Source organism: Martes martes (genome assembly GCF_963455335.1).
Source record: "Martes martes genome assembly, chromosome: 6".
Classification (NCBI taxonomy): Eukaryota; Metazoa; Chordata; class Mammalia; order Carnivora; family Mustelidae; genus Martes; species Martes martes.
In genome coordinates, this window is record NC_137893.1 from 142,350,428 (window position 1) to 142,376,542 (window position 26,115).

At 42.1% G+C, this 26,115-nt stretch overlaps 1 protein-coding gene across 2 annotated transcripts in view; it reads left to right on the top strand.

Moving 5' to 3' along the window:
• LOC308344536 (uncharacterized protein) overlaps positions 1-26,115 on the top strand; it is a 573,794-nt gene that overhangs the window by 242,966 nt on the left and 304,713 nt on the right. For both annotated transcript variants that reach the window (XR_013966994.1, XM_080806122.1), the window contains one exon: positions 8,256-8,307. Coding sequence is in view for 1 of the 2 variants with exons in the window: in XM_080806122.1 (XP_080662248.1) it covers positions 8,256-8,307 (52 nt within the window). In the remaining variant the exon portion in view is untranslated. The remainder of the gene's footprint in view (positions 1-8,255; positions 8,308-26,115) is intronic.

The following is a 26,115-nucleotide window of genomic DNA, read 5'->3' on the forward strand; positions in this document are numbered from 1 at the left end:
ACACTGGTAAGTTTACTCTTAGAGAGCTTAACCCATTCTAGTCTTTTTAAATGGAGAAAATTCTTTTCTAGGTCTCGATGACCTCATCTTCCCTGAAGTACACTTTTGAACGTCAGTACCCTTCACGGAAAGACATTCTGAAGTCAGGGTGCCTTTGGGTAAATCTTGGCTTTGCCGCATATTTCCGTGTGACCTCGAGGACTTTGCTTAGCACCTGTGATCGTCTGTTTCTTCTTCCGTTAAAGGGGTTATCATTGACCCAACAGAGTTGTTCTGAGGATTAGCCATTGTATATGCAAAGAGCCTTTTGAATAAATGATAGTTTTCAGGATTCTTGTTCTCTTACTATATTTTCATCAGAATCCGATGTAGCTGATTGTTATCTTTGATGTGGCGTGTGCCCTTTGGCACTTGGTGAACGCTTATGAGTTGAGGACCAGATACTAGTAAATGCGCTAAGACAGCTCTGTGGTTCCTCCATGTCCTGCTCTGGTCCCTTCCCCCTTACCCGCACTTCCAGCTCTGCTCTACCTTCGTTCTGCCCTACAGACAGAAATCATTCCCTCTCCTCGCAGGAATTCTCTTTCTCCTCCAGGTCTGTTTTGTTATGTGGAGTCTATGGAACCTAGTTATTTTTAGGTTTTTGTTTTGTTTTAATAATGCCTCTTAATTACTTAATTCTGTTTCCTGAGAAGTTGATTATAGCTCTCTGCAGATGCCTCCTTGAAACCCAAGCTCACAGAGCCAACTCCTGGGTATTCCTGCACAAAGTGCCCTCCAGGAAGCGTCGTTTCCATGGTTGTGATGGGGGTTAGACAATGGTGCTGGCTGTTGGGGGGTGTGTGGAAATAAGCCTCTGTATTCTCCTCTACTTCTCATGGCTTCCAAGTGGAAGCAAAGTTCTCTTCTTAATTGTATTTTTTTTTTTAAAGATTTTATTTATTTATTTGACAGAGATCACAAGTAGGCAAAGAGGCAGGCAGAGAGAGTGAGAGGGAAGCAGGCTCCCTGCTGAGCAGAGAGCCCGATGTGGGACTCGATCCCAGGACCCCGAGATCATGACCTGAGCCGAAGGCAGTGGCTTAACCCACTGAGCCACCCAGGCGCCCCCTTAATTGTATTTTTAAAAAGATTTTATTTATTTTTTAGAGTGTGAGAGCACAAGCAGGGAGAGTGGCAAAGGGAGAGGGAGAAGCAGACTCACAAGCAGGGAGCCAGATGCGGGGCTCGATCCTGGGATCCCAGGACCCTGGGATCATGACCTGAGCTGAAGGCAGACGCTTAACCGACTGAGCCACCCAGGTTCCCCTTAATTGTGTATATCTGTGCATTTTTGCCTCTTCTAGCGCGGAACTCTCTAGCACTATTTAACTAGTTCAAAATGACTGTTTGCAGTATCGGCCCAATGAAGGTGTTTTCTGGCAAGCCCTTCTGGGGCAAGGAACTAACACTCCCCTTAAAAGAGGATTTTCAGTTGGTTTGGGCCAGAAATTTTTGTTTGCTTTTAACTTCTCATTGTGCTGCAACCGGGAGCCGGTGGACGTGTCCGGTCTCTACTGCATCTCCTTGTCCTCTTAGCCTCTGCCCTCCTGGAGTCTGTGCAGCCTCCTTCCCTTCCCAGTTTTCTCTTCTATTTTCTTGGTCCCCAGGACTTCTACCCTTTTCACGCGCCGACTTGAGATTTCCAAGAGGGGGCCCCTATTTTCTTATAACTCCATATTATTCAAATGTGTTTAAGGACGGTTTAAAAACGTTCCTTTCTGTTTTCAAGTATCCCTTTATGCTTCAGCAAGTGGCATATCATTTCCTGCTTTAGTTCTGGCCTCGGGCCAGCGAGCCAGGGCTGAGGCAGGGGTGAAAAGTTCACTCTCCGGAAGTGCCGTGTGGGTCTGACTCACGTGACCAGGAGCAACCCCAGACTCCCAGGAATTCCCTGTGGATGTGAGTCTGGGAGAAGGCAGCCCGGGGCGGGGGGGGGGTGCCCCCCCTTTGCTCCATTCTGCTTTCTGTGCTTGGATTTTTAAGAACTGCACGGCCCCTTTCTTCCAGGGATTCTCTCTAATGCTCTTATTGGCATCTAGAGCGATGGTGTCTTAAAATTGAAAGTTGTAGGGGCGCCTGGGTGGCTCAGTGGGTTAAAGCCTCTGCCTTTGGCTCAGGTCATCGTCTCAGGGTTCTGGGATCAAGCCCTGCATCGGGCTCTCTGCTCAGCAGGGAGCCTGTTTCCTCCTCTCTCTCTGCCTGCCTCTCTGCCTACTTGTGATCTCTGTCTATCCAATAAATAAATAAAATCTTAAAAAGAAAAATTGAAAGTTGTAATCCACTGGTAGATTATGCACTCAATCCAGTAGATAGAAATCAGTATTAAAAATAGGTAGCAATATCCACAGTAGGCGTGACACGTAATAATATGTGATTTTCTTCAACATGTGTTTGATACAGGTAGACACATGTAAACGTACATTCTCATAGGGGCCCCACTTGGGTGTGTCTGCGCGCAAGCTGGCGCGGGACGGTTCCCTCTATCCCCTGTTCTGTTCTTCCCAGAAGCTAATTTCCAAAGTGTAGGCAGGTACTTGCCAACGAATGTGTTCTTACAAAATACACGTGGTTTCATATTTTGAACTTATCGTACCTATATTTTAATTTATGCAAATGTGTTACATATCCTGTTTTCTTATTTCTTTACCCGGCATGGTCCGAAGGTCCGTGAACATTGCTATGTGTTCCTCTAGCTCACTGAGTCCAAGGGGTCCTTGGATGTTACTCTGCCCGGTGTACGGTTATATTCTCCCCTAGTGATGACACCTGCTCTGTCTCCATCTTATCTAACCATGGTCAGGGCTGCTGTGAAAAGCCTCAGACATGCCCCCCTACTGGAAGCTACCAAGGGGCATTTATTTATTTGGGATCCAGTTGGATAGTGGAATTGCTTGACCTTAGGGTGTGTGTGTGTAACGCTCAGATACCCTTAACAGTATAGTTTTACCAGGTACTCTGAGTCTCTCTAGATTGATTCCCCAGCCACACTCCCACCTCCCCAGCGGTATGAGTGTTAATATACCCACATTCCCACTAATACTTAGCATCAAGTTTTCTTTCTTTCTTTCTTTCTTTTTTTTTTAATTTTTAGAGATTTTATTTGAGAGAGAGAGAGAGTGAATACAAGCAGGGGGAGGGGCAGACAGAGGAAGAAACAGGCTCCCCGCTGAGCAAGGAGTCTGATGAGGGACTTGATCCCAGAATGCTGGGCTTGTGACCTGAGCCCAAGGCAGATGCTTAACTGACTGAGCCACCTAGGTGTCCCACCTGTCCTTATTCTATGACCTTTGTCCATCATGTTCTTTTAGTGAATCAAAATCTTTAATGTTAATTCATCAAGATTCGACTTCGGGGGCTCCATGAAATAAATGAATCCCTATCCCTCTGTCATAAAGTTTATGTTATCTGTTATATTTTATAGTTTAATCTTTCACGTTTAGGTCTTAACCCATCTGGAATTTATATATATATAATATATGTATATGTATGTATACACACACACACACACACACACACACACACACACACACACACACACCCACACACCATATATCTCTCTCTCTATGTATGGTAGGAATCCAGTTTTTTTTAATACAGTGATTCTGTCTCCTTGGTATCACCTTTGTGCTCCATTGGCTTCTTTCTTCTTTAACTACACTCGCACTGCTGCATTGTTGTAGCTCTGTAGTGTGTCCGTGTGTAAGTCCTCCTTACTGCTCTTCTTTTTCAGGATGGACTTAGGTATCTTGAAGCTTTTTCATACAAAACTTGAGAGTTTATTAGTATCTTCAAAATACAACTGAAGGTCTGATTTGGGATGTGTTGAATTTGTAACTTAAAGCAGGAAAACCAACATTATTTTTTTTTTAAAGATTTTACTTATTTATTTGACAGAGAGAGAAATCACAAGTAGGCAGAGAGGCAGACAGAGAGAGAGGAGGAAGCAGGCTCCCCGTCGAGCAGAGAGCCCGATGCGGGGCTCGATCCCAGGACCCTGGGATCATGACCTGAGCCGAAGGCAGAGGCTTAACCCACTGAGCCACCCAGGCGCCCCAAGAAAACCAACATTATTTTAGTAAGTTCCATCTAAGATCTTTAACTGTGTTTCTGTTCTATCATCTGACCGTTTTACAGTTCAAATTACTCTCCACAGATACCAGTATTCTCGTTAATACTGGGAGCATATAGAAGATGAAGACAAATAATACCAATAATGCATAAAATGATTCTGAAATACTTATAGAAATTGTGGGTTTAGCAGTTGTTTAGGTAGTAACATCCTTTGACCATGGAATAGTCATATAAGAAGAAATCTTCAGGATAATCTCAGGTACCCCAACATTGTATAAATAAAACCAATTCCCAGGGAGGTCAAGGGACTCACTCACGAGTGCAGAGTTGGGGAGTGAATCTCAAATTGAAAAAAGGTTTTCTATCCCCTAGTCCACGCCTTTTGCCAAAAACAATGCCCATAATGGCTATATACTTCTGATATCTTGGTGTTTTTTTTTTTTTTCCTAGTAGACTTATGATTTGCTTAGGCTTCAGAAGAAATGGGCTTTCTTTGTTACTGGAGTTCACAGAAAGTATGATTCACCTGCCAAAGCCCTGAGATGGGGGGTTGGGGGGGGAGCTTTCTGAGCAGCACATTGTTTTCTTATTAATAATGGTGCGAGTTGGCATTGGGGTCATTTCCAACAGTCATTTCCCTGCATTCCAGTGGTGGTTGATAGAGACTTTAAAAGATATACAGTGGTCCTTGCACAAAATAATGGTCACATATTAGCATGTTAATGAAGGGCTAGACTGCTGAGCATGGCTGGTTTGCCAGAGCAGGAGAGAGGGGTCTGTCCTCATTGCTGTGGTGGCCCCTCTGCTAAAGCCAGATGGGGGAAGGTCCGGCTTGGGTTGAGGGGCAGGACGTTACTCATTAGTGACATGCACTTTCTCCCTCTCCCCATGTGCACATTGAAACTTGGTTTTTGCTCTCTTGAACCCATCTGATTTCTCCCAAGTAAGTTGGTCTGGGGATAGAAATGAGGGCTCTTCCTTGTTTCAGACAGACAGCAGAGCTCATGATGGAGTAATTCCAAGACTCATTCCTCTGTTTTAATGACATCTTGAAGAACCTTATGTCAAAACCCACATGATTTCATAGCATTTTAACTCGGTGCATTTGAATCGGAATAACGTGTCATTTTGCTGTGAGTTTGGGTAGTAGGGCCATTGGCTTCAACAAAAGGAGGGGTGGGGGAGTGTGTGTGTATGTGTGTGTGTGTGTGTGTGTGTGTGTGAGAGAGAGAGAGAGAGAGAGAGATTGTGTGGCTAGTCCTGTTAGTGGGTGGCAGAGGGAACCCTTGAATGTTTCCTGAAGGTTGGAGAGCTGTCCAGCTGCTCTCGTAGCCAGTCTAGTCGAGACACTCCTGTCCCACCGAGGAGACCATAGCAATGTTGGGTGCCCATGTGGCCGAGTGATCCCAGAGTTGTTTCTTCAGGATCTGACTTCCTTTAGTATTCAGTGCGTTCCCACTCACCCGTCAGGACTTCTTAACCCGGATGTTCCCTGCCTACCTAGCCCCCATCAGCTGAACACGTTCTAGAAGGTCACTGCTCATGGTCTTGGGCTGACTTCCAGGACTCCTGGGAGTCCTCTTTCCTGCAGCGTCAGCTGCATTTTCCTGGGCTTGCTGACTTGTCGGTCCCCATAGCATGTCACCAAGTCCTCACCGCTACTAGGTAGTGTCTCCTGTGTGCATCCCTCGCTCCTGCTCCTTCCCCTTGTCACTCATGCCTGCAAGCCTGGGTTACCACTCACTGTCTGTTTAGCAAACTCCGTTGCAGACTCTTCCTGGTCAGTAGCTTTCCCTGGACTCTGGTTTTGGATGTGACCGTGATTTACCTGTTCTGCTGGACAGCTTCCTTAACTTTCATGAGCTTAGTTTTTCATCCCCAGAGTGTGAATGGCAAGAACCTGAACCGTTAGGAAGACTGGAGATAATGAACGTAAGGTACCAAACACAGGGCCTGCCGCGTGTAATAAGGACTCTCTCTTGTGCTGCCCTCCTTGATTTCTTTCAAGGGTGATTTCTTTCTCCTTGATGATGGTGCCCAGTGTTCCTGTCTTCTTCAGATTAGAGTTCACCATCCCTGATCGCCCCCCATCCAGAGGGTCCTCGCGGCCTCCCTCCATCCCCGTCCAGCCCCTCGCCTGGAGATTTGAAAATCTCTATGTCTCTGACATCATCTTGAATTTATTCCTCTAGCTTTTGCTCTCTGTCCTTTTTCCCACTTGTGCCCTGGAATGTGAGCCCTATAAAAACGAAGGCTGCATCTGTCCACTTTGCTGCAATAGCCCAGAATGACCGAAGGAGACTTAGAGGTCTTTTCGAGGCTGACGAGTTGTTGGAACTCAGCCTGCCCAGGCGGGCACCAAGCCCTTGGGCTGTTCAGAATATGCAGCAGCTGCCTGGAAAGCAAGCAGTGTGGGCAAGAGCCTTCTGAAGATGGAAATGCAGCCACGGAGAACATGAGACTCTATCTCCATAGGCTCTTGTGTTTTATACCTGGAAGAATCACCCTAGGGGTAGTCATTACAAGGAAGGACCCGAGTAGCTCCATGAAATTAGGTTTTTTGTTTTTGTTGGATCAAATAGACCTTCTTAACGTACTTTCTTATGGCCACTCCATTCCTGGCTTTCAGTTTTCCTTCAGCCTTGCCCCGGATCCCGCCCAGCCTTCGAGCTGCCCTGTCCATCGCCAGGACTGTAGTCCTTATTTACTATCCTGCTGCAGGCCATGTGACTCTGCTTTTAGGAACCACAGATGCAACCTTGCTGAAGGCTTGGCTACCTCCCTGCACACGCCCATCCCTGGCCTCCTCCTTCTGTTTCTTTGTAACCCGAAAAAGGCCTGCACCTCCGCCATCATTGTTCTCCCCACGCGATGGGTGAATAGTAAGCACGTGCTTTATGCACTAAATGAAGAGTTCCCAGCTGACTTCTAGTGTCCTAGACCAGAGTAGCAAGGAGCACCCTGACCCCGCCCACCATGTAGGTGACACCTGGTCCCCACATCACCTCTGTCCACACCCTACCTTCCTGCTTCCCCACCTCTGAATCTCCGTGTTTTCTCAATGTGTCTGGACTGTTCCACTGCTAAGAAAAGTTGTTTAGGATAAGCTTGGGCTGCTCAGCCTGACGTTCAAGGTTTACCCAGGCTGGACCCCACTTGGTTGCCAGCCATGATTCCTACGTGACTCCCTGGCCAAGTGTTACCCAGGCACGAGCTGTGTTTGCACTGCAGTGCTTGACTTCAGCCACGCTCTAGACCTGCCTGAATCACTCCCTGCTCCAGACCGACGCTGAGCCTCAGCTCCTAACTCAGGTCCTGGTGGCTCCAGGAAGTGTCTCCAGTTCTTTCAGTGAACACGTAACCCACCCTCCCCTTGAACTTCTCCTCCTTTCCTGCTACCCCTTCATTTGGATGGTTTCTGCTGTGTGTAGCACCACTCACCTCACTCTGAGTATGCTGGGCCTCCCCTCTTGACTTGAATGCCCCTTGTCGGAAGGAAGATGGTTTTCTTCATTCTCTGAAATGTTGTCGGGAGAGTAACCGTTCTGTTATTGCTGGATATGGCAATAATGTCTGCCCTTTCCGTGCATCCTGTCTTTCATATATTGTGCTGCATGTTTTACACGTGCTAGCTCCTTTAATCTTCCAACGATCCCGTGACATAAAACACATATTTTACAAGAGAAAACTGCAATTTATCTCATCCAGCTCAGAGTTTGGGGGAGTTGAGTTTCAAAGGTCCGTCCGGTTCTAAACCCTGTGTTCTTTCTGCCGTTCAGTGATGGTGGATCACAGTGGTATGCGTTTGAAATTTGGGAATAAATAGAAAAGGAGGGTGGGATTTCCAGTATAATCTGAAGACTCTGGAACCTGTTCCCGAAGACAAGGGATAGTAAAGATGGGGGAAGACTCCGTGTGTGTTGAGGAGACCAAGACCCACCAAGTTCTTCTCCACGTCTCACTGGTTTTCATTCCTGCTTCTCCGTCTGCGCAGCCTATCCAGTTGAATCAGGCCATGGGAAATTGATCATGGATAACATCTCAAATGTATTTTAGCCAGTGGTTTTCAAGATTTCCTTGAACTTTTTCACTAGATATGTTTACAAGTTAGATAACTTGGTTTTTGGCTTTTTTTCTTCTAGGCTTTCTCGGGAGTCAGCTTATTGAGTGGAAGGAACACGAGCTCTACAGTGAGTAAGTGTCGCTTTAGATTTATATTTAATACAAGAGGAAAGGGATGTAAGTTTAACTTCTAGCATCCAGCAGGTTACAGATCCTTCTGTATTCTTTTTTTGGAGGGGGTGGTATACATTCTTCCATGGGTTCATCCAAATGATTGACTAAGGCCATTTACTTACATCCTCAGAAAAACCTCATCTAAGTATAATGGTAGTCCACTGTTAGTACTCATTTTTTCTTATGTACCCATGATCATTTGCTATAAGTTAATTATCATCACTTAAGAAGTTCTCATCGGCACTAAGATCACATTAGCACTGAGCTCTAAGTAAATCTCAGTATCAACTTCTCATGCACAGTTCCAGGACAAGAAGAGTACATGCATAGACTTTCTCAGAAATTTGGGGGGTCTAGGTTCCAACAAACGAAATTAGAGGATCAGACTTGATGGTCTTTAAGGTTTCTTCAACTTGAAATCATTCAGAATCGATGATTTATTTTTTGTCCATTTCTTGCCTCATTGATTTGTCTTCCAAAAGTTAACCTAATGTCTGGCATATCTGAGGAAATAGAAACAGCAGGCTTATGAGAATTGGAAAGACTGTTAGATGAAGTGGTTATTTCCTTCACTCTCTTTTAAAAATAGCAATGTCTTGGACATTAGGGAACGAACAGGATGCATCAAAAGGACCACTTATCCAATGAGCTAAAGAAGTTAAGAAACCCAAAACACAAAAACCTGGATAGGGTTTTTAGCACTTTACTTGTCCAGACATGGCCAAGAATGACTTAGAACTGGGGTGATAGGGGCACCGGGGTGGCTCAGGGGGTTAAGCCTCTGCCTTCGGCTTAGGTTGTGATCTCAGGGTCCTGAGATCGAGTCCCACGTCAGGCTCTCTGCTCGGCGGGGAGCCTGCCTCTCTGTCTGCTTGTGATCTCTCTCTCTGTCTGTCAAATGAATAAAAATAAAATCTTAAAAAAAAAAAAGAAAGAAAAAGAACTGGGGTGGTAACTGTCCCAGTGTTTTTATAACTTGAAATAGCCAAAGACAATCTTAGTACACTATGATTTAGGGAGTATATATTTATTGTTGGCTCTCTCTCTGCAGGACATCCTCTGGGGATTGACTCAAGTTAATATTGTCCCCATTTTTCAGATAAGAAAACTGAAGTTTGAGAGATGTGCCTGCCCTACAGTCCCATACAGTGGTGTAGCCCCCGTCTAGTTGTGTCTGTATTTGACCATGATCCTTGGTTGTTTCTCCTGCGCTCGTTTCTGTCAACACCAGAATTGTCTGCCTGATGTCTTATTTATAGGTTCCGGGTCCAGCACTGTCTTTCTGTAGTTCGGTAGCCTGGTGGAGCGTGTACGCTGTAACTCACTACCAGATCTTTTCTGGTGTTATGACTTAATTAAATGTTGAATAATAACGAAGGCACACTTCTGTAGGAAGTGTGAAAACACTGTTTACACCTGACAAAATCAACTCACTGTTATGTCTATCAAGGTACAAGAATGCAAATTGTGAGGTATTAGACAAAGAGTTTTTCTGTCTTCCCATTCTTAAAATTAGGGATGAATAATACTGATAGAATTGGATGAAATTTTTTTTTCAATTGTAAATATTGAAAATACTTCCTGAAATACTGGTGTTCCTGATTCCATTTTTAATTCATTGTCTTTATTTTTGGATACTAACCCTGTGTGAAGAAAAATAGTATAATTTATAAAAAATGACACAATACTTAAAAAATATATATATGTGTATACATACACACACACACACACACACACACACATATATATATATAATATATATATAATATATATATTATATATATATAAAAAAAACACCATATATATATATATGGTGTTTTTTTTTTCCCCCAGATTGGTGGCCCCTAGTAGTTTCTAACTTGGTTCCTAAGGTATCTGCTTCAGATGTGGGGAGACCATTGCATGTTTGGTTTGTTGAAATTGTAATTCCAGTTGCAAAATTCTTCCAGACTGTTGGATCGGGGTTCCAATGATGATTTCTTTTTTCCCTACTGATTGAATCTTTTAGAACCATACTGTCTAATATGGCAGTTACTGTCCAATAAAATAAAATCTGTTAGTATAAAGTAAAACAAAAAATTTAGTTCCTCAGTTGCAATAACCACATTTCAAATGCTTCATAGCCCGATAATGCTTAGGGAGTACCAACCAGGCTGGAAAGCGTGGATGTCGAGCATCGCTAGGATCCCAAAAAGTTTTGTTGGACGGTGATGATCAAGGGTCACGTTAATGATTTTTAAAAGACTGTTTTTATGATACTAAAAAGCAAGACTATTTTAAAGAGCAGTTTAAGATTCTCAATAAAATTGAGGGGAAGGTACAGAGATTTCCCATATACCCCCCACCCTCACACAGGCATAGCTTTCCCATTGTCAACCTCTCTCACCAGAGTAGTACATTTGTCGCAGTTGATGAACCTCCATGGACACATCATTGTCATCCAGAATCCATAGATTCTGTCACTGCTCCTGGATGCTTGGTGGTGTTCCTCTTATGGGTTTGTACAAGGCTGTAAGGATAGGTGTCCGCCATTATGATATGGAGTGTTTTCACTGCCCTGAAACACCTCTGCGTTCTACCTATTCAAACCCTCCGCAGTTCTAGCCACCACTGATCTTTTTACTGGCGCCATAGTTTTTTCTTTTCCAGAATATGACATAGTTGGTTTTACACACTGTGTGACCTTTTCAGACTGGCTTCTTTCATTCGGCAACACGTGCTTAAGTCGCCTCCATGTATTTTCATGGCTCGATCACTCCTTTTTGTCCATTTTGTTCAAAGCGCTGTATCATAATAGTCCATTGTCTGAATGTACCATAGATTTTTTTTGTGGTGTTTTTTTTTTTTTTTTTTTTGGTTTGTTCTTCATTTTTAATCCATTCACCTACTGAAGTACATCTTGGTTGCTTCCATGTTTTGGCAATTAAGAACAAAAAAACATGAACATCTGTATGCAGGCTTTTATGTGGTTAAATGTATTCAGATCCTTTGAGTAAATACCAAGGAGCGTGATTGCTGAATCGCATGGTATGGGAATCTTTATTCTTCTAAGCCATGAGTGGAGCGTTCATGTTGCCCCACATACTTGCCAGCATTTGGTGTTCCAGATTTTTGCTGTTTTAATAGATGTGTAGTATCTCATTGCTTTAATTTGCATTTCCTATTGACATATGTAGATCATCTTTTCGTATGTTTATTTTCCATCTGCACATCATGTTTGATAATGGGTCTGTCATGATTTTTGGCAGATTGCCTTCTTATTATTGAGTTTTGGGGGTTCTTTGTATATTCTGAATAACAGTCCTTTGTAAGATATGTCTTTTGCAGTTATTTTCTCCTGGCCTGCGACTTGTTTTCTCATTCTTGTGACATTTTCTCTCACAGAGCGTAAGTTTTTAAGTTTAGTCAAGCCCAGCTCATTGGTTCTTTCATGGATTTCACCTTGTTGTCTAAGAAGTCATAGTCATGCCCAAGGTCAAGTAGATTTTTTTTTCTGTGTTATCTACTAGGAGCAATTTATTTTATTTTTTAAAAAGATTGATTTATTTACTTAAAGCAAACACACAGAAGAAGAGGGAGAAGCATACTCCCTGCGGAGCCCCAACATGGGGCTCCCTCCCAGGACCCTGAGATCGTGATCGGAGCTGAAGGCAGATGCTTAACTGACTGAGCCACCCAGGCGTCCTTGCATTTTCAACTTAGATCTGTGGCCCATTTTGAGTTAACTTTTATGAATGGTGGAAGGTCTGCCTAGATTTATTTTATTTTGCTTGTGGATATGCAGTTGTTCCAGCCCCTCTCGTTGAGAAGACTCGCCTTTCTGCGTTGTATTGCCTCTGCTCCTTTGTTAAAAAGACCGGTTGTGTGTCTTTATGTGGGTCTATTTCTGGGCTCTCTATTCTGTTCCATTGATCTCTTTGTCTGTTCTTTTGCCAATACCACACTGTCTTGATTACTGTAGCTCTGTGCTCAGTCTGGAAGTTGGGTAGTGATGATCTGCTTTTAATAATTTGTTTATTTGGATTAAAAACATTATGAATTGGGGGCTTGCCAAAAAAGGTAGCCAGCTCTTCCAGCCAGAAGAGGTTATGGTATGAAGAATGTGCTTTGGAAGTTCTGGCAGATATTTCTAATTGCACATAAGCAGCTCTGCATTACGTGACTTGCTCCAGCGTATGTAACAGCACTGGCCGCCGTCACTGAAGCTTGTCTCAGAATCTGTTATTCTGAATAACTATAATTTTATCAGATACATGGCCCTGCTGGTCTTGATTGGTTGTATCTTTGCCGCGTGAACTGGTAAGGAGCAGCCGTAGACTCAAACTACTTTGGTATAAAATCCGAATCCAGGGAGTCTTCAGTTACAGAGGCGCTTTAAGTCCGTTTTGTAGTCTGCAGATTGTCCTACAGAAATTCACCCTTGAGAGCCTCAGGGCGTTCAGCAGACTGTCTGGTGGCTGTCTGTCCAAGTTCCTTGAGGCAAAGAAAAGAGACAACAGATCCTTGTTCTTTGACAGCTTTATTGAATGTATTCAGTCTTAGGTTTTGAATAATTTGTTTAACTAGAGATATTTTGCACAGTGAATAAAATTTCTTTGCTATGAAATTTAATCCTTATAGGATCTTCAGAATAATTTTAACACTTGCCAGATCTCTGCATCAACTGCTCAGCTCTCCAGATGCCTCTACGACTTGAAACAAACTCTACTCTCTACTTCTGATTTTTCGTCTCTCGTGAACGGGAAGTACAGAAAATATGTGTTTAAAAAAAGAAGGTTATTTTTTTTTTTTTTTGCAGAAGTTGATTGGTTTAATGTTTCTCTTGATCTTGCTCCCTCCAAGCACATGATATTTGATGATTTTTTGCTAATTCTTCTTTCTCATTGAGTGGATACATGTATAATAGATAATGTAAAGACTGCAAAATTAGCTCAATGACAATAAAAAATGACCAGGGAAGCATACATCCGAAGGTTTAAAGGAAATTGATGATGAACATGGAGAATAATTTTGTTTACAACTAGCGCTGGTGGTTCGTCAGAATCTCTTGTGACTCCAAGCGTCTTCACTTAAAATTGTTTGCTCTAATCTTAATATGAAGTTTGGTGCTTTATTAAGATTTTTAAAAAATGTTTAAATTTTTATTATTTAATTTTTTTTTTTAACACTAGATCCCATGATATTGTCACGGTGCCAAAACTGTTACTTCCCTCGGTGGCCCTAGATGGCCCCCTCCTTTAGGAGATCTAGTTATGGAGAGGACTGAAACTGGAATCTGGAATGGGTGGGTGGGTTAGAGCCTCCAGTAATATAATCTTAGTTTCCTGAGTTCGGGAGCTTCCGAAGGGTGCCGCTGTTTATCCTCCTTTACATTCTATCCAGTTCAGACCTGGTCAGGTTAGCACTTAGCTTTTGTAGTCAGCCAAGAATGCACGCCAAGGATTCAGTCCACCAGATGGCTTCACAAAACCTCTCCTATCCTAAGAGTTTTTCTCTGCTTAAATTGTAACCTTACCTGTTGTGGTTGCCGTGCTTAAAATCGGCCATTTTGAAAGTATCAAACTGTTTCGGTTGCAACTGGTTTTCTAAATCAGTTCAGGGTACTCTTAAGAATTTAGTTAAATATAATTCACCCTCCATTCATCTTTCTCTTTTTGTAAATGACTTACCTAGACTTGAGTAGCAACTGAGCAGGAGCAGTCCTTCCCGAATAAAAGGGCAGAATGTGTGTATTTTGCAGTGTGGTGGACTTTAAGATTTGTTTGTGTTGCCTGGAACCCTGGAACACAAATTGAAAGTGGGTGCTGCTAGGTTGCGAAGTAGCAGTTGGCTCATGGTTGAGCTGAAAGGCTTTTTCAATGTAGGGGTGATAGGAATGAATGAAGGGAGGGGGGCAAGCACAATATTGACGGTTTTAAAAAGAGTACTGAGAAAATCTTCTACCCACTTTATTTGGTGTGAGCGAAGCTTGTGAGTACCTATGAGAAAGGGGGAGGAAAAAGGAGATCAGACAAAGTTTGGTTGTGAAAACTCAGAAGTTCTTTGTTCTTACTCCCCTACTGGGTCTTCTGGATTTTGGAGAAAATGGGCATGTATTTGTATTTTCCATTTCCATTGAACTCAGTTTTCTAATCTTTCATACTTGGCCAGTTCCTCTCTGGGAACATATTGTCCACATGTTCTGATGTTGTTTGAAGGCCCTCCGAGAGACAAGAGTTGATTGAAAGCTCTCAGTTCTACTGAAGTGGGTGGCCAGAGAGCTGCGGCGGAACAGCTGCCATACACCCATTGAACTTGTGTCATTTATAAATTAGTTTCCGTGCCATCTGGAGCAAGAGATGGTGCCGTGGTCTAGAGAAACACTTTGTGGGGTACATTCACATCCAGCGCTTATATAACTTGCTTCTTTCCACGTTCTACTGAAGTCTTAAAATCTTCATTTGCTTGGAGGTTTAAAGTGGGAATAAATGCGAGTGACTTCTTTAAATGTCGTATTCGTGACACCACCTCCACCCCTACCAACATTTCCCTTCCCAATCTCCCTTGTAGTGACTACATCCTGCCTGCTTTCAGCTCCAGTGGAAAACACATTAATCCTAGAGTCTCCATGAGGTTTCCTGTTCGATGACATAATCAGAAAATCCTTCTCACATTGCCCTTGGGGTTGCTGTCTGGAGGTTAGGTTGTCTTGGTGGGCGTAACTCAGCCCTCCAGGAAGAAAAAAAAAAAAAAAAAAAAAATCACAGGCCATAAACGCGGAGCCTGAAATGCATTAATATCACGGTACAAGAAATAAAGCTGTGGGTATGCCTGCTGCACTGGTAGAGAATTTCATTAATCTACAGATTCTTACTGGCATCAGATGGGTTGGCGGGTGGGACGTGTACATATGGCGGGCGCTGGTGCCACGCCACGAGCAGGAGGTATTTAAACTGTTCCAGTGTAAGCTGTTAGACTAAATCTTGTGGGAGAATACCACAAACCCTGGACTATTAGACTCTGGTAGTGTCGACGTTAGCCCCTGCCCCTCCCCGGGGATGGTCACCTAGTGAGTTTTGCCTTTAGGGGTTGGTCGCTGGAAGTCGGGACAAAGGAAACCATGGGACAGGTCAGAAATAGAAGTTGGGACACATTTTAAGATGAGAAGAGCAAACCGCCATCTGGCATGTACTGTGGTCTGTAGAAGTTCTGAAGTTGAAGATCTCATGAGGCAAAAACTCCAGTGGGTGTGAATTGGTTGGAAAGGAGAAAACTGTGCGATGAAAGTTGAAACAATAGTACGGTATTCAGATGCCAAGGGGCATGTACACTTTGACGAGTGTAGACGTTACTGGCATAGGCCGTCGAACATATGTTCAAAGAGGGATCTTTCCTTCATTAGCTGGAGAAGTTCTCATGGTTTTTGTTGTGATGCTGGGCTGCCATAACCCTCCATTTGGTCGACTTGGATGAGTGTCTCTTGCCTTTGATCTTGCACGTCTGCGCTTGATTGGCACTTGGTCAGAACGAGAATGAGGAGTGGGCTCCTTTGCAGGATTTGCACAGTCTTGATGCCAACTGCCTCTGTGATTCTCCCTCTTGTTGTACCAGACTCTCAGATGTCTGGGCAGGAGCAGGAGAGATGATGCTTCCTGATGGAGTTTCACTGGAGTGAGGAAGGAGGGGGTTTTAGCCCCAACCCCCGTGAGTCGAAAGCCTGGGGAGATGTTACCATTTCTACATCCTTGTATCAGAGATGTCATTGGGTTTTCTACCTTCTAAGCAATAATAGACTTTTCACTGGTGCTTCCTATGCTGTTAGGGAGTCTAGAAGCTATATCACTTGAATGAAAAAGATTCTATTTCTTTATGGCTATAGGGAGCATGTTTTACGTTTATAAATCGCTACTGAACTCTAAAACTTAGAATTCTGAATTTGTTTCCGTGATTTTATTTTTAAAATGTATTTACTTATTAGAGAGCATGAGGAGTGACTGGGTGGGAGTGGGGAGAGAGAACGGGAATCTGAAGCCGACTCCGTGCTGAGCGTGGAGCCTGACGTGGGACTGGTCCCATGACCCTGACATCACCATCTGAACTGAAACCAAAACTGGGATGCTTCACCAACTGAGCCACCCGGGTGCCCCATCCATAATTTGTGGTGTTGAATGCTGTAGAGACCACATGCACAAACTGTGAGCCTTTACTCTCAACATAGCTTTATTTATCCAATCTCTGCTTTGTGGTAGAATAATGGTACCCCCCAGGGTGGGAAAGCATCTTACATAATCATATCTGATGGATGAATCACTTTTTCTACTGATAACATTTCTTCCAGATGTTACCCAAACCAGGATGAGGGAACAGCTGATGACAGAGAAGCCACTACGTTCTGTAGTCCTTGGGTATTTCACGTGCCTGTATCAGTCAGAAATCTAAGACAAGGAAATGTAGAAGTGCCTGGCTGGCTCTGTCAGTAGACCATGTGACCCTTGATCGCGCGGTCATGAGTTCAAGCCCTGCTTTGGGCATGGAGCCTACTTAAATTAAAAAAAAAAAAAAAAAAAAAAGAAAACCAACAAAAGGAAATGTGAGATACACACACACAGTGGACTATTACTCAGCCCTAAAAAGATTGAAATCTTGCCATTTGTGACGTGGAGGACCTTGAGGTTATTACGCTAAGTGAATTAAGCCAGATGGGGAATGACAAATGTAATATGATTTCACTTACGTGTCGATGATAGTAAAACAAAACAGCAACCACAACAAAGTGAAACTGACACCTGTTTAGAGCAAATTGGTGGTTGCCAAAAGGGAGAGGGATGGCAGGATGGCTGACAGGGCTGAAGAGGGTTAAGAGGATCCAACTTCCAATTATAAAAGAAGTCACAGGAAGGAAAATACAGCATAGGGGATAGTCAGTAATATTGTATGTGGTGGAGAACACTCAGTGTTAACTGCAGCTGATAAATTTTTGAGCCCTACATGTGAGATTCATGATGTACTATAGATTGGCTCATTGGATTTAAATAAAATTATAAAAACATTGTATGTAATACAGTATAGTAATGAGTATTTCACAGTGTAATTAATTGTCGACTCACTATGTTGTACACCTGAAACTACTTTTGATATTTTATCATTGAACATAAAAAAAAATTAAAAATGGTGTAGCAGACAGAGGAAGGACAAAAATCCCGATCTCTGGGCATCTTCCCCGGAAGATCATAGCATCGAGCGGAGGTTGATGCCATTTTGGATCAACCGTTTATTGGTTTCACAAAGTACCCTAGCATCCAGCATTTATTTTTATACCTTGTTCTTTAAGCTGTCACAAGAGCCTTTGTCCGGTCTCTTACTCAAGTCCAAGTGTATTTTGTTCAGTGTACTTCCGTGATGTGCCAGGCCACCAGCCTTGTCAGAGAAGAAAATGAGGTTTGTCTTGTCCCTGTTGAACCCACACTGTGTCAGGAGTGTTGCTTTCTTTTCTGAGTTGTCACAAACCATTCTTTCAACAGTTTGCCAAGGGTCTTGTCTACCAGTAAGTGTGCGGGTGGAGTGTATTACTGGGATTCTCTCTCTCTCTCTCTCTCTCTCTTTCTTTCTTTCTTCCCTGTCTTTTTGACAGTGGGATCTTTGATCTTCGTCATCTTTAGTCATCTGGCATCAATTCTGTTTCTCCATCAGTATTTATAAGAAGGGATATTTAAGAGCAATTAACTTTTATTTGAGTCTAGGTCGCATACACCTCGCCTTTCTGGTGCCTTGTCTCATTTTTGCAAAGGTTGTCCTACATCCTTAGTTGCAATGAGGTGTGTTTACTATTATAAATCAGAATAGTTGACATCCAAGTAATTAGAAGAAATTCAGAACATATTCCTAAATATTATAAATGCATTTAAAAAATCTAGTGTTTGCTTTCTTTATGAAGGCAAAATCACCTATGTGAAAGGCAGTGTATGAAGAATACTGTAATCACATGATTTTATTTTTGAAAAAAAGTTGTAATTTTTTTTCTCCCCAAGTGACAAAGAGCATCAGAGGAGTCCATTTAGTGGAACCTTTACTTGGCTCTGTTAATGTGAACGTGCATAAACGAGAAATGTATTGCCCTTAAAGTTTTGCTCTAAACAGTAATATAAGGAACACTGGGGTATTTAGTTCTTTATGCTATGTAGCAGACATTTTTCATGTATTGTTCATTTATTACAATGATTCTGCAAGGTGGAGGGGTGTGCAAATTTTGGAAAGGAGAAAACCGACACCCAGACCACTTTCGTAAAATACTTAATAAAGGGCAAGCTGGAACTCGAATTTAGATCACCTGATTGCAGACCCACAGGGGTTTCTATTACGCCACGTTGTAACTTTAAATGACATTTTCCACTTGACTTTAAAATTTTTTACTTCTTTAATAGGATGACCATGCTGAGCGACCTTTCATCTGGGCCACGTCTGTGGGAATTGTATGAATAAAGCTGTTACATTAATGAGTTGAGTGATGGTTGAGTTGGACGGCTTTCATACATTTTAAGTATGAAGAAATTTACCAATGAAGAAAAAGCTGCCTTTATCAATCACTGGTCATAAGTGGAGATTGTGCTTTATTTATTATAAATCAATTAATGGTCCTTTCCTCTAACACCCCATCAATCAATGCACACAAGTTTCCATTGATAAGGATACCTCACCAGAAGAAATCAATTCTCCTTTGTCATTTTGACAGGACTTAGCTATAAAGGTGGATTAATCCAGAATGCAGGAGGGAAATACCTGCGGGCTAAGGGCAAAACCCCATTTTGTAAAATCAAAATTGTCCTAAGAACATTTCATGCTGGATGATAACAAAAGGCTTTACTCCTTGTTCCCATAGTAAAGATCAATTTGCTTTTCCAACCTAAGAGTTGAAAACTACTTCTGTTTGTTCCTTTCAGCGCTTTTGCCCCATCGCCAGATGCTGTAGAAAGGCTCAAGATCATGTCTGCTCTGTTTCCCAAGGCTTGGTTTGGAATTTAAACCATTTTAATAGGGAACGGTATAAGAAAATCTAGTGTAATGCCTGAAAAATGTACAGTTTCAGATCTGCATGAGGCCGTTTGCTGGCTTGGTTACAAGGTTTCTGTAAGAATGGTCCAAAAGAATCTTTGGAAAGGAGAATTTTTCATTAACACAGGCTCACCCGAGGAATGTTTGAACCAGTTTGAGCACAGTCAAGCCACCAGCTCTGTGTACACAGTATTACTAATGGTATGCTGGAAGGCAGCAGCCCAGAAGGTGTCTGCGTAGTCTTACTTCAAAAGGTGATTGCAAACATATGAGTAGTTAGCATGCTCTACTTTGGGCCCTAATCGTGATGTTTCCATAGTATTTACCAAAATTCATTTTTAGGGAAATTTGAAAATTGCACATTAGAAATCCTCTCTCCTTAGCTGTGTGCTAAAAAGCAATCAGGAAACCTTTATGCTGCTTTTAGTTCCTGTTTATCCCCAGGCTGAAAAACCTCAGGGCATTTCTAGCCCTTCCTTCCAGAATGTTGCCTTGCTGCTTTGATTAATAGAACTTATATTATGTGGGTTAAATCCTTGAGTAGGAACTCATGTGCATAAGGTTTACTTCTGAATCTAGCTGTTTAAATAGCTTTGGGGGAACCGTACTTGACTACATCATCTTTGCTAAAGAAAGACCCTAAGTGTTAGGTGTTCTTCATTTTTAGAAGTTTTGCAATATTATTTTATTTTATTTATTTATTTTTAAGTTTCACAATATTTTAAAGGTAACATCCTTTTTAGAAATAAAGTAGTTTTGTAGGCCTGTTTCTCTTTGGAAGTTTTTGAAGAAAAGGTTTATAGTTTTATTTTATATAAATTTGATAGGTAAACCTTGATATTGGGCAGTCATTTTCTGGACAGTCCTTTAAAAAAATCTCAAATCCTACTCTAGTTCAATTTGCCCCAGGATAAGTTTTAAGGTAGTTATTTGATCTAGTAATAACACCTAATTTTCTCTCTCAGAAGTAGAGCAATTAGTATTTGGTTTTAGAAATTGTATGGTTTATTTTAAAACTTTTTATAATTCTAAGATAAGACGTATTTGTGCAACTAAAAATACTTTGTCTATTTTCCTCAAGTAGCAACCAAACTTCCACCTAATGAAGTTTTGTTTTTTTGCTTGCTTCTGTTTACTCAAGCATTCCTATAAGTGACTGATGTTTTTAATTCACATAGCCACAGTGAATGCAGCTATGTTAAAGTATGCTATTACTAGCATTATTCTAATATGAAGACCATATGCATCAGACATGTTTCTCTAATGTAAAAGGGATGGAAATCATACAAAGTATATGTTCTCGGACAACAGCAAAATTAAGTTAGATGTTAGTAACAGAAAGCCATCTAGAAAATTCCACCACGTTTAGAAGTTAAACAACTCACTTCAAAATAACCCATGGGCCAAAGAATGTATTTTGAAGTGTTAATAATACATACCCAATGTATCAAAGACTGGGAGATGCAGCTATAGCCTTCCTCAGAGGCTAATTTATTGCTCTAAGTGGTTCTGGTAGAGAAGAAAAAGGATAGTTTTAGAAACATCGAAGATGGTAAAATGATCAAGAAATGGAAAACAAAAACCATTGGAATGGCTGCCCCTCCGGGACAAGTGTCATGACCTGGGAGGGCCAGTGTACAGTTTCTTGAACTGATGTAGATTGGGAATTAGGGGGGTCAGTTATGGTTTGAACTGTGTTCCCACCCTCCTCCAAATTCATGTGTTGATGTCTCAACCCCTAGTTTCTCAGAATGTAACCTTGTTTGGAGATGAGGCCTTTAAAGAGATACCAAGTTAAAATAAGGTTTTTAGTTTGGGCCCTAATCTTACCTGACTGGTGTCTTTATACGAAGTGGAAATTTGGACACACAAAGGGGATACCAGGGAAGCAAAACCACAGGGACCACCATGAGAGAGAGGCAGCAAGAGGGGAGCTGTATATGTGTCGAAGAGAGAAGCCCCAGAAGACACCAGCCCTGTGGATACTTTGATCTTGGACCCTCAGCCCCCAGATCCATGAGACGATCCATTTCCATTGTTGATGACACCCAGTCTGTGTACTTTGTTATGGCCGTCCTGGCAGACTGATGGAGTGTCCATATATATATATATATATATTTTTTTTTAAACAATTCTCTATTCTTGCATGTGTCTTAAATATTCTGGTATCTGTTCAATACCGCATGTCAATTACAGATGAATGCCTGGATAATATCCTGCTGAGCCTCGATACTGCCCTTCCGTGCTGGAGCATGCTAATGACATTTTGGGGACAAGTAGCTTGAATGTGCCAAAGCAGCGGAATAGCTGTGTGTAAATATTGAATTTGCGACAGCAGCATCGCTTGTGGTGATTTCGCATCCCTCTGAGTTGTGAGACCGAGTGTGAAAATGTAGGTAAAGGCTCGCGTGTAACACACGCCGGGCGCGATGAGTGTTGGCTCTCGTTCCTGGTGTGGGTCTTGATTTTGATTTCATCGTGGTTGGGTTTTCTTGAAAGGTGTAGGCTTCCAAACGAACCTCATGTGCTAGATCTTGGGAAAAGAGTGGTGAGTTACATTTGTTGAGAAGGGAGCGGCCTCCTGCTGACCTGGGGTGAAAACACGGAGGAAGATTGTTGAGATTGTGCGTGTCCTCTTGGGGACAGACAGATGGACAGTTCTGTCTCCAGCTTCAACACGGTTCTGCCTTTTGGGCTATCACGGCAGCGGCAGCAGCAATGGATAATGAGAGATAAATTTCTTGTTTTAGGCTACTTCTTCCTTGAGGACCCGTGTGTACTTTTCTAGAAAAAGGAAAAGGAGAGGAAGGAGGGGCTAGTGCTTTTGAACTTCTTTAGACAGAAGTATGTAGAGCCAAGTGGGGGCACCAGCTACGCTGTGGGTTCTTATTATCAGGTGTACGTAGGCTGGCAATCACCATAGGAATGATATTGATGGGCAAAGAAATGTATATGGAATGTGCGTGTATTAGGGAACCAGTGGGAGTTCAGTAATTTTGTGCTAAAAACTCTGCCCCTAAATAAATCTCTCCAGGTCTGCGCTCCCTCCCCACCCCCTCACTCCCTCTTTCCCTCTTTCTCTTCCTCCCCATCATGCTGGGATTCTAGAGTTAAAAACGTACTCTTTGGATTCAAGACGTTGCCGTCTCTTCCAAGAATTTATTTTAACATGATGAATATTCTTGGAAAGGAAGGCTTGGCTCCATGGGAAGGATGGACTCATCCTATCGCTTTGCCGTATGGTAGCTGGACTGAGGGTCAGGATGGGGGAGTGTCCGTCAGTAGGGCTGTGTAGTCTTTGGTCCCGAGCACATACTCTTAGGGATTTCCTTCTGTTCCAGAGCCCCGTAACGTCCACGTGTTCATTTCGGTAAGAATAAACTGGTCTAAATCCATGTAGAATCATTTGAATGGTAACGTAACGAACCATCCCGGGGAACTTCAGCACCTGTGTTCATATTTGTGCCTGCCCCAAGTAGCAGTCCTGGCTTTTGCTAACCATTGATTTATATGTGATGAGTTTCTACGATGATTAGGCTGGATGACGTCCTTTTCTGATATAGGTTAATTGGAAAAGTGGCAGGAGAATCGAGCCACTCTGCTGCCTGGAGTAAGGCAAGCCCTCTCCGCTTGAGAGACTCTTGGCGGTAGCCTTAGCCCCTAGTCAGGCTGGAAGTTACAAATTAATTGTCACACAACCTCCTCTTTCTGACTCAGTTAATACTGTTACATTGTGTTGGTTTTATAGCTTTTTTTGACTCTGTCTTATACATTTATTTTGGCTTAAGAGTTGTATACAGGCTTAAGGAGTTAATTTGTAGTGGTGTTTGGATTCATACTTTGAACATTTAATTTAAAAAGCGTTAAAACTGGGAGGATGAGTAGACTTTTGTGTATTTTTCAAGTTTAAGGAATGCTGATCTGCTGTCGCACAGAGGAAGAAAGCTGGGATGGGTGAGTGCCTGTAGTGAGGGATCCTTGGGGATGTGGGAAGGACGAGGTTAAGCTCGATTGGGTACTTGGGGGTTGGAGAGGATTTGGGAGGTCATTTTGCAGGTGTCCTGGAGGAAGACAGGGGAACAGGCAATCTGACCTGCTGCTGGCCCTCTGGGTGAGTTTTAAGTAATGGAAGAGCTATCTCAGACAAATCTGACCTCTTCTGGAGTATTTAGAAACAAAGGCATTTCTAAAGTGATTCATTATGAAAATTGAGGTCAGTGACCTCTGTAAAGAAAGGTGAAGTGGTGTCAGACCGTTTCCATTTAGCTACCAGCAGGTCCACAGGCCATATGTGGGGTCCTGTGTTTGTAGAGTGAGCAAATGGAGCCAGCAGCCCTTAGACAGGAAAGCAGAGGGGCGAGAGACAGCCAGAGAGCACTGACCACCCTTCCCCACCTACTTGGCGGAGCCTCATTGCTAAGGCTGAGCTCCCGTGTTTATACTGCCATTGAGATAAAACTATGTCTGTGTCCTTTTTAGTTCTTCATTAACTAATCTCACTTTTAGGTGGACTCAAAGATGAAACCAGCTTTATATCAAATTCTGGAAAGGGATTCATGTCCCCAGGTGCTCCTGGGGTTGATCTGTGTTTTCAGGGAGAAACTTCCGCTGAATGATCTTAGGCTCACTTTTAAGCGAACTGTAACTCTAAGTCCAAATAAAAATACCAAGGTCTTTTAAAAGCAAACATTGTTTGGAAAGTTAACATACTGCTGATTATCTCTAAGAAATAGTACTACATAGAAATAGCCATGATAGCACAAAGTACGGATTTATATGATTTCTGGGCCTTTTAGGGCATTGGTATACAAGGCACATAGGCATCCTGCAAAACTCAGGTGGCTTTATAATACTAAGAAGGTGCTAATCAGACCAAAATAAAATTTCAGAATTTCATTTTCTTAAATAATAGAATTACCCCTAGATTTCATTACAGAAGATGTAAAATTGCTTTGGGTTCTATATATGTGAATAGATACTTACATTTCATTGCATGTGTCATTACAAATATAACGAGAACTTATGCTTTATATGTTATATGTATAATGAGAAAATTTTCAATATGGGCCATAATCCAAAACTGTTTTCATTTTGCATGTTTACCATTTAATCTGTTTTGTTCCTTAACCCTGTGGTGGGGAGAATACAGTGAGTGGAAATTAAGTCTTACCATCTGTGGAGGGGAGACCATGTCTTCATGGAGAGCAATGGCTTGAACAAGCTGATTTGAAGCTGGATTTCATTTGCCGCTTACGCTGTCATTTCCACTTTATGTCAGCATTAAACGCCAACGAGCAATTCTTCTCAAAGGAAAAGGGGAGAAATGAGACTTCTAGAAAGCGACTCACAGTACTGAAAATTTATACACAACATTTACTACAACCAAGTTAAGACATGAAGGAAGTATGAGATTTAAAGATTTAAAAAAAAATATGATCTTGAGGGATAGTGAGCTATGGGAAAGAATTAAGGTATAGAGGTGTGGGGTGCCTGGCTTCCTCAGTGAGGAGAGCATGTGATTCTTGATTCTTGATCTTGAGATTGTGAGTTTGAGGCCCATGTTGGGCACAGAGTTTACTTTAAAAATCAATCAATCAATCAATCAATCCAGGGCCACTGGCTGGCTCAGGCAATAGAGCATGTGACTCTTGATTTCAGGGTTGTAAGCTTGAACCCCACATTGGATATAGAGATTACTTAAAATTCTTTAAAAGAAAATCCAAGAAATAGAGATGGGGAAAGATGGAATAAATAATGAATAACTGAAAATGTTACCAAGTAGGTTTGAATTTGAGATCTTTCCTCAAATGACACCTATTAAGACTTTGGTAAAGTAATTTACATTTATTCATAATGGGAGAACTTGTGAATGTATTGTTAAGAGTTTTTCAGCTGTAATAAGATGAAAATGTATGCTCCCCCTTTTCTGCACAAAGCATTCATTAACGCATTAAATGAAAGAACCATTAAAACATAATTTTTTTCTGTGACTTCCCTTTCATCAAGGAAAGAGAAAAATGTTGATATCTTTCATGTTCAACGTCTTGTACATGATGCTAAAACCACGTGAGAACATAGTAGATATGAGTAAATTAATGACAGTGTGTAAATTAATGACAGTGCAGTGCAAACATACAGCTTCTACAGGTCACAGCAGAGTTGTAATTTAGATTGCCTAGTGAGTTTCCTAGTGATGATGTTTGCTTAAAGTTCTGATTTTACCTTCTCTGCAGGTGGTAGGTAGGACCTAGGGATTGCAAATATTTATTACTAATAAACCCCCACAGCAAGCCCTTTCTGTTGCTTCAGCAGTAAGTAATCCACACACCAGCGTGGTCTAACATTAAGGGCAGCATAAGGGAGGTTTATATGTGTGCTGACTTAGTTATTGCGCTACCCGCCTTCAGGTTAAATCTTTTCCTTAGCTCATAGGAATGTAACAGTGTTAACATATATTGTATGCTGTGTACTAAGCAATGTTGTAAGTGTGTCCTGCGATGGTCATGTTGAAACTTCGCAACAACATAATGGAATAGGTCATTATTTTATCCCTATTTGTCAGTTGAGGAAACTCTGTGACGCTCAGGAGAAATTTGCCCCCAGTGAGATCTGAGTAAGAAATGGAGGCAGGGTTTGCATCTAGATCACGTGCTCCAGGACTTTTAATCAGTCCTTACAGCTTCCTATGCACGTTTGGATGCTCCTTAATGGAAGCCACAGTACTGTGATTCTAATTTT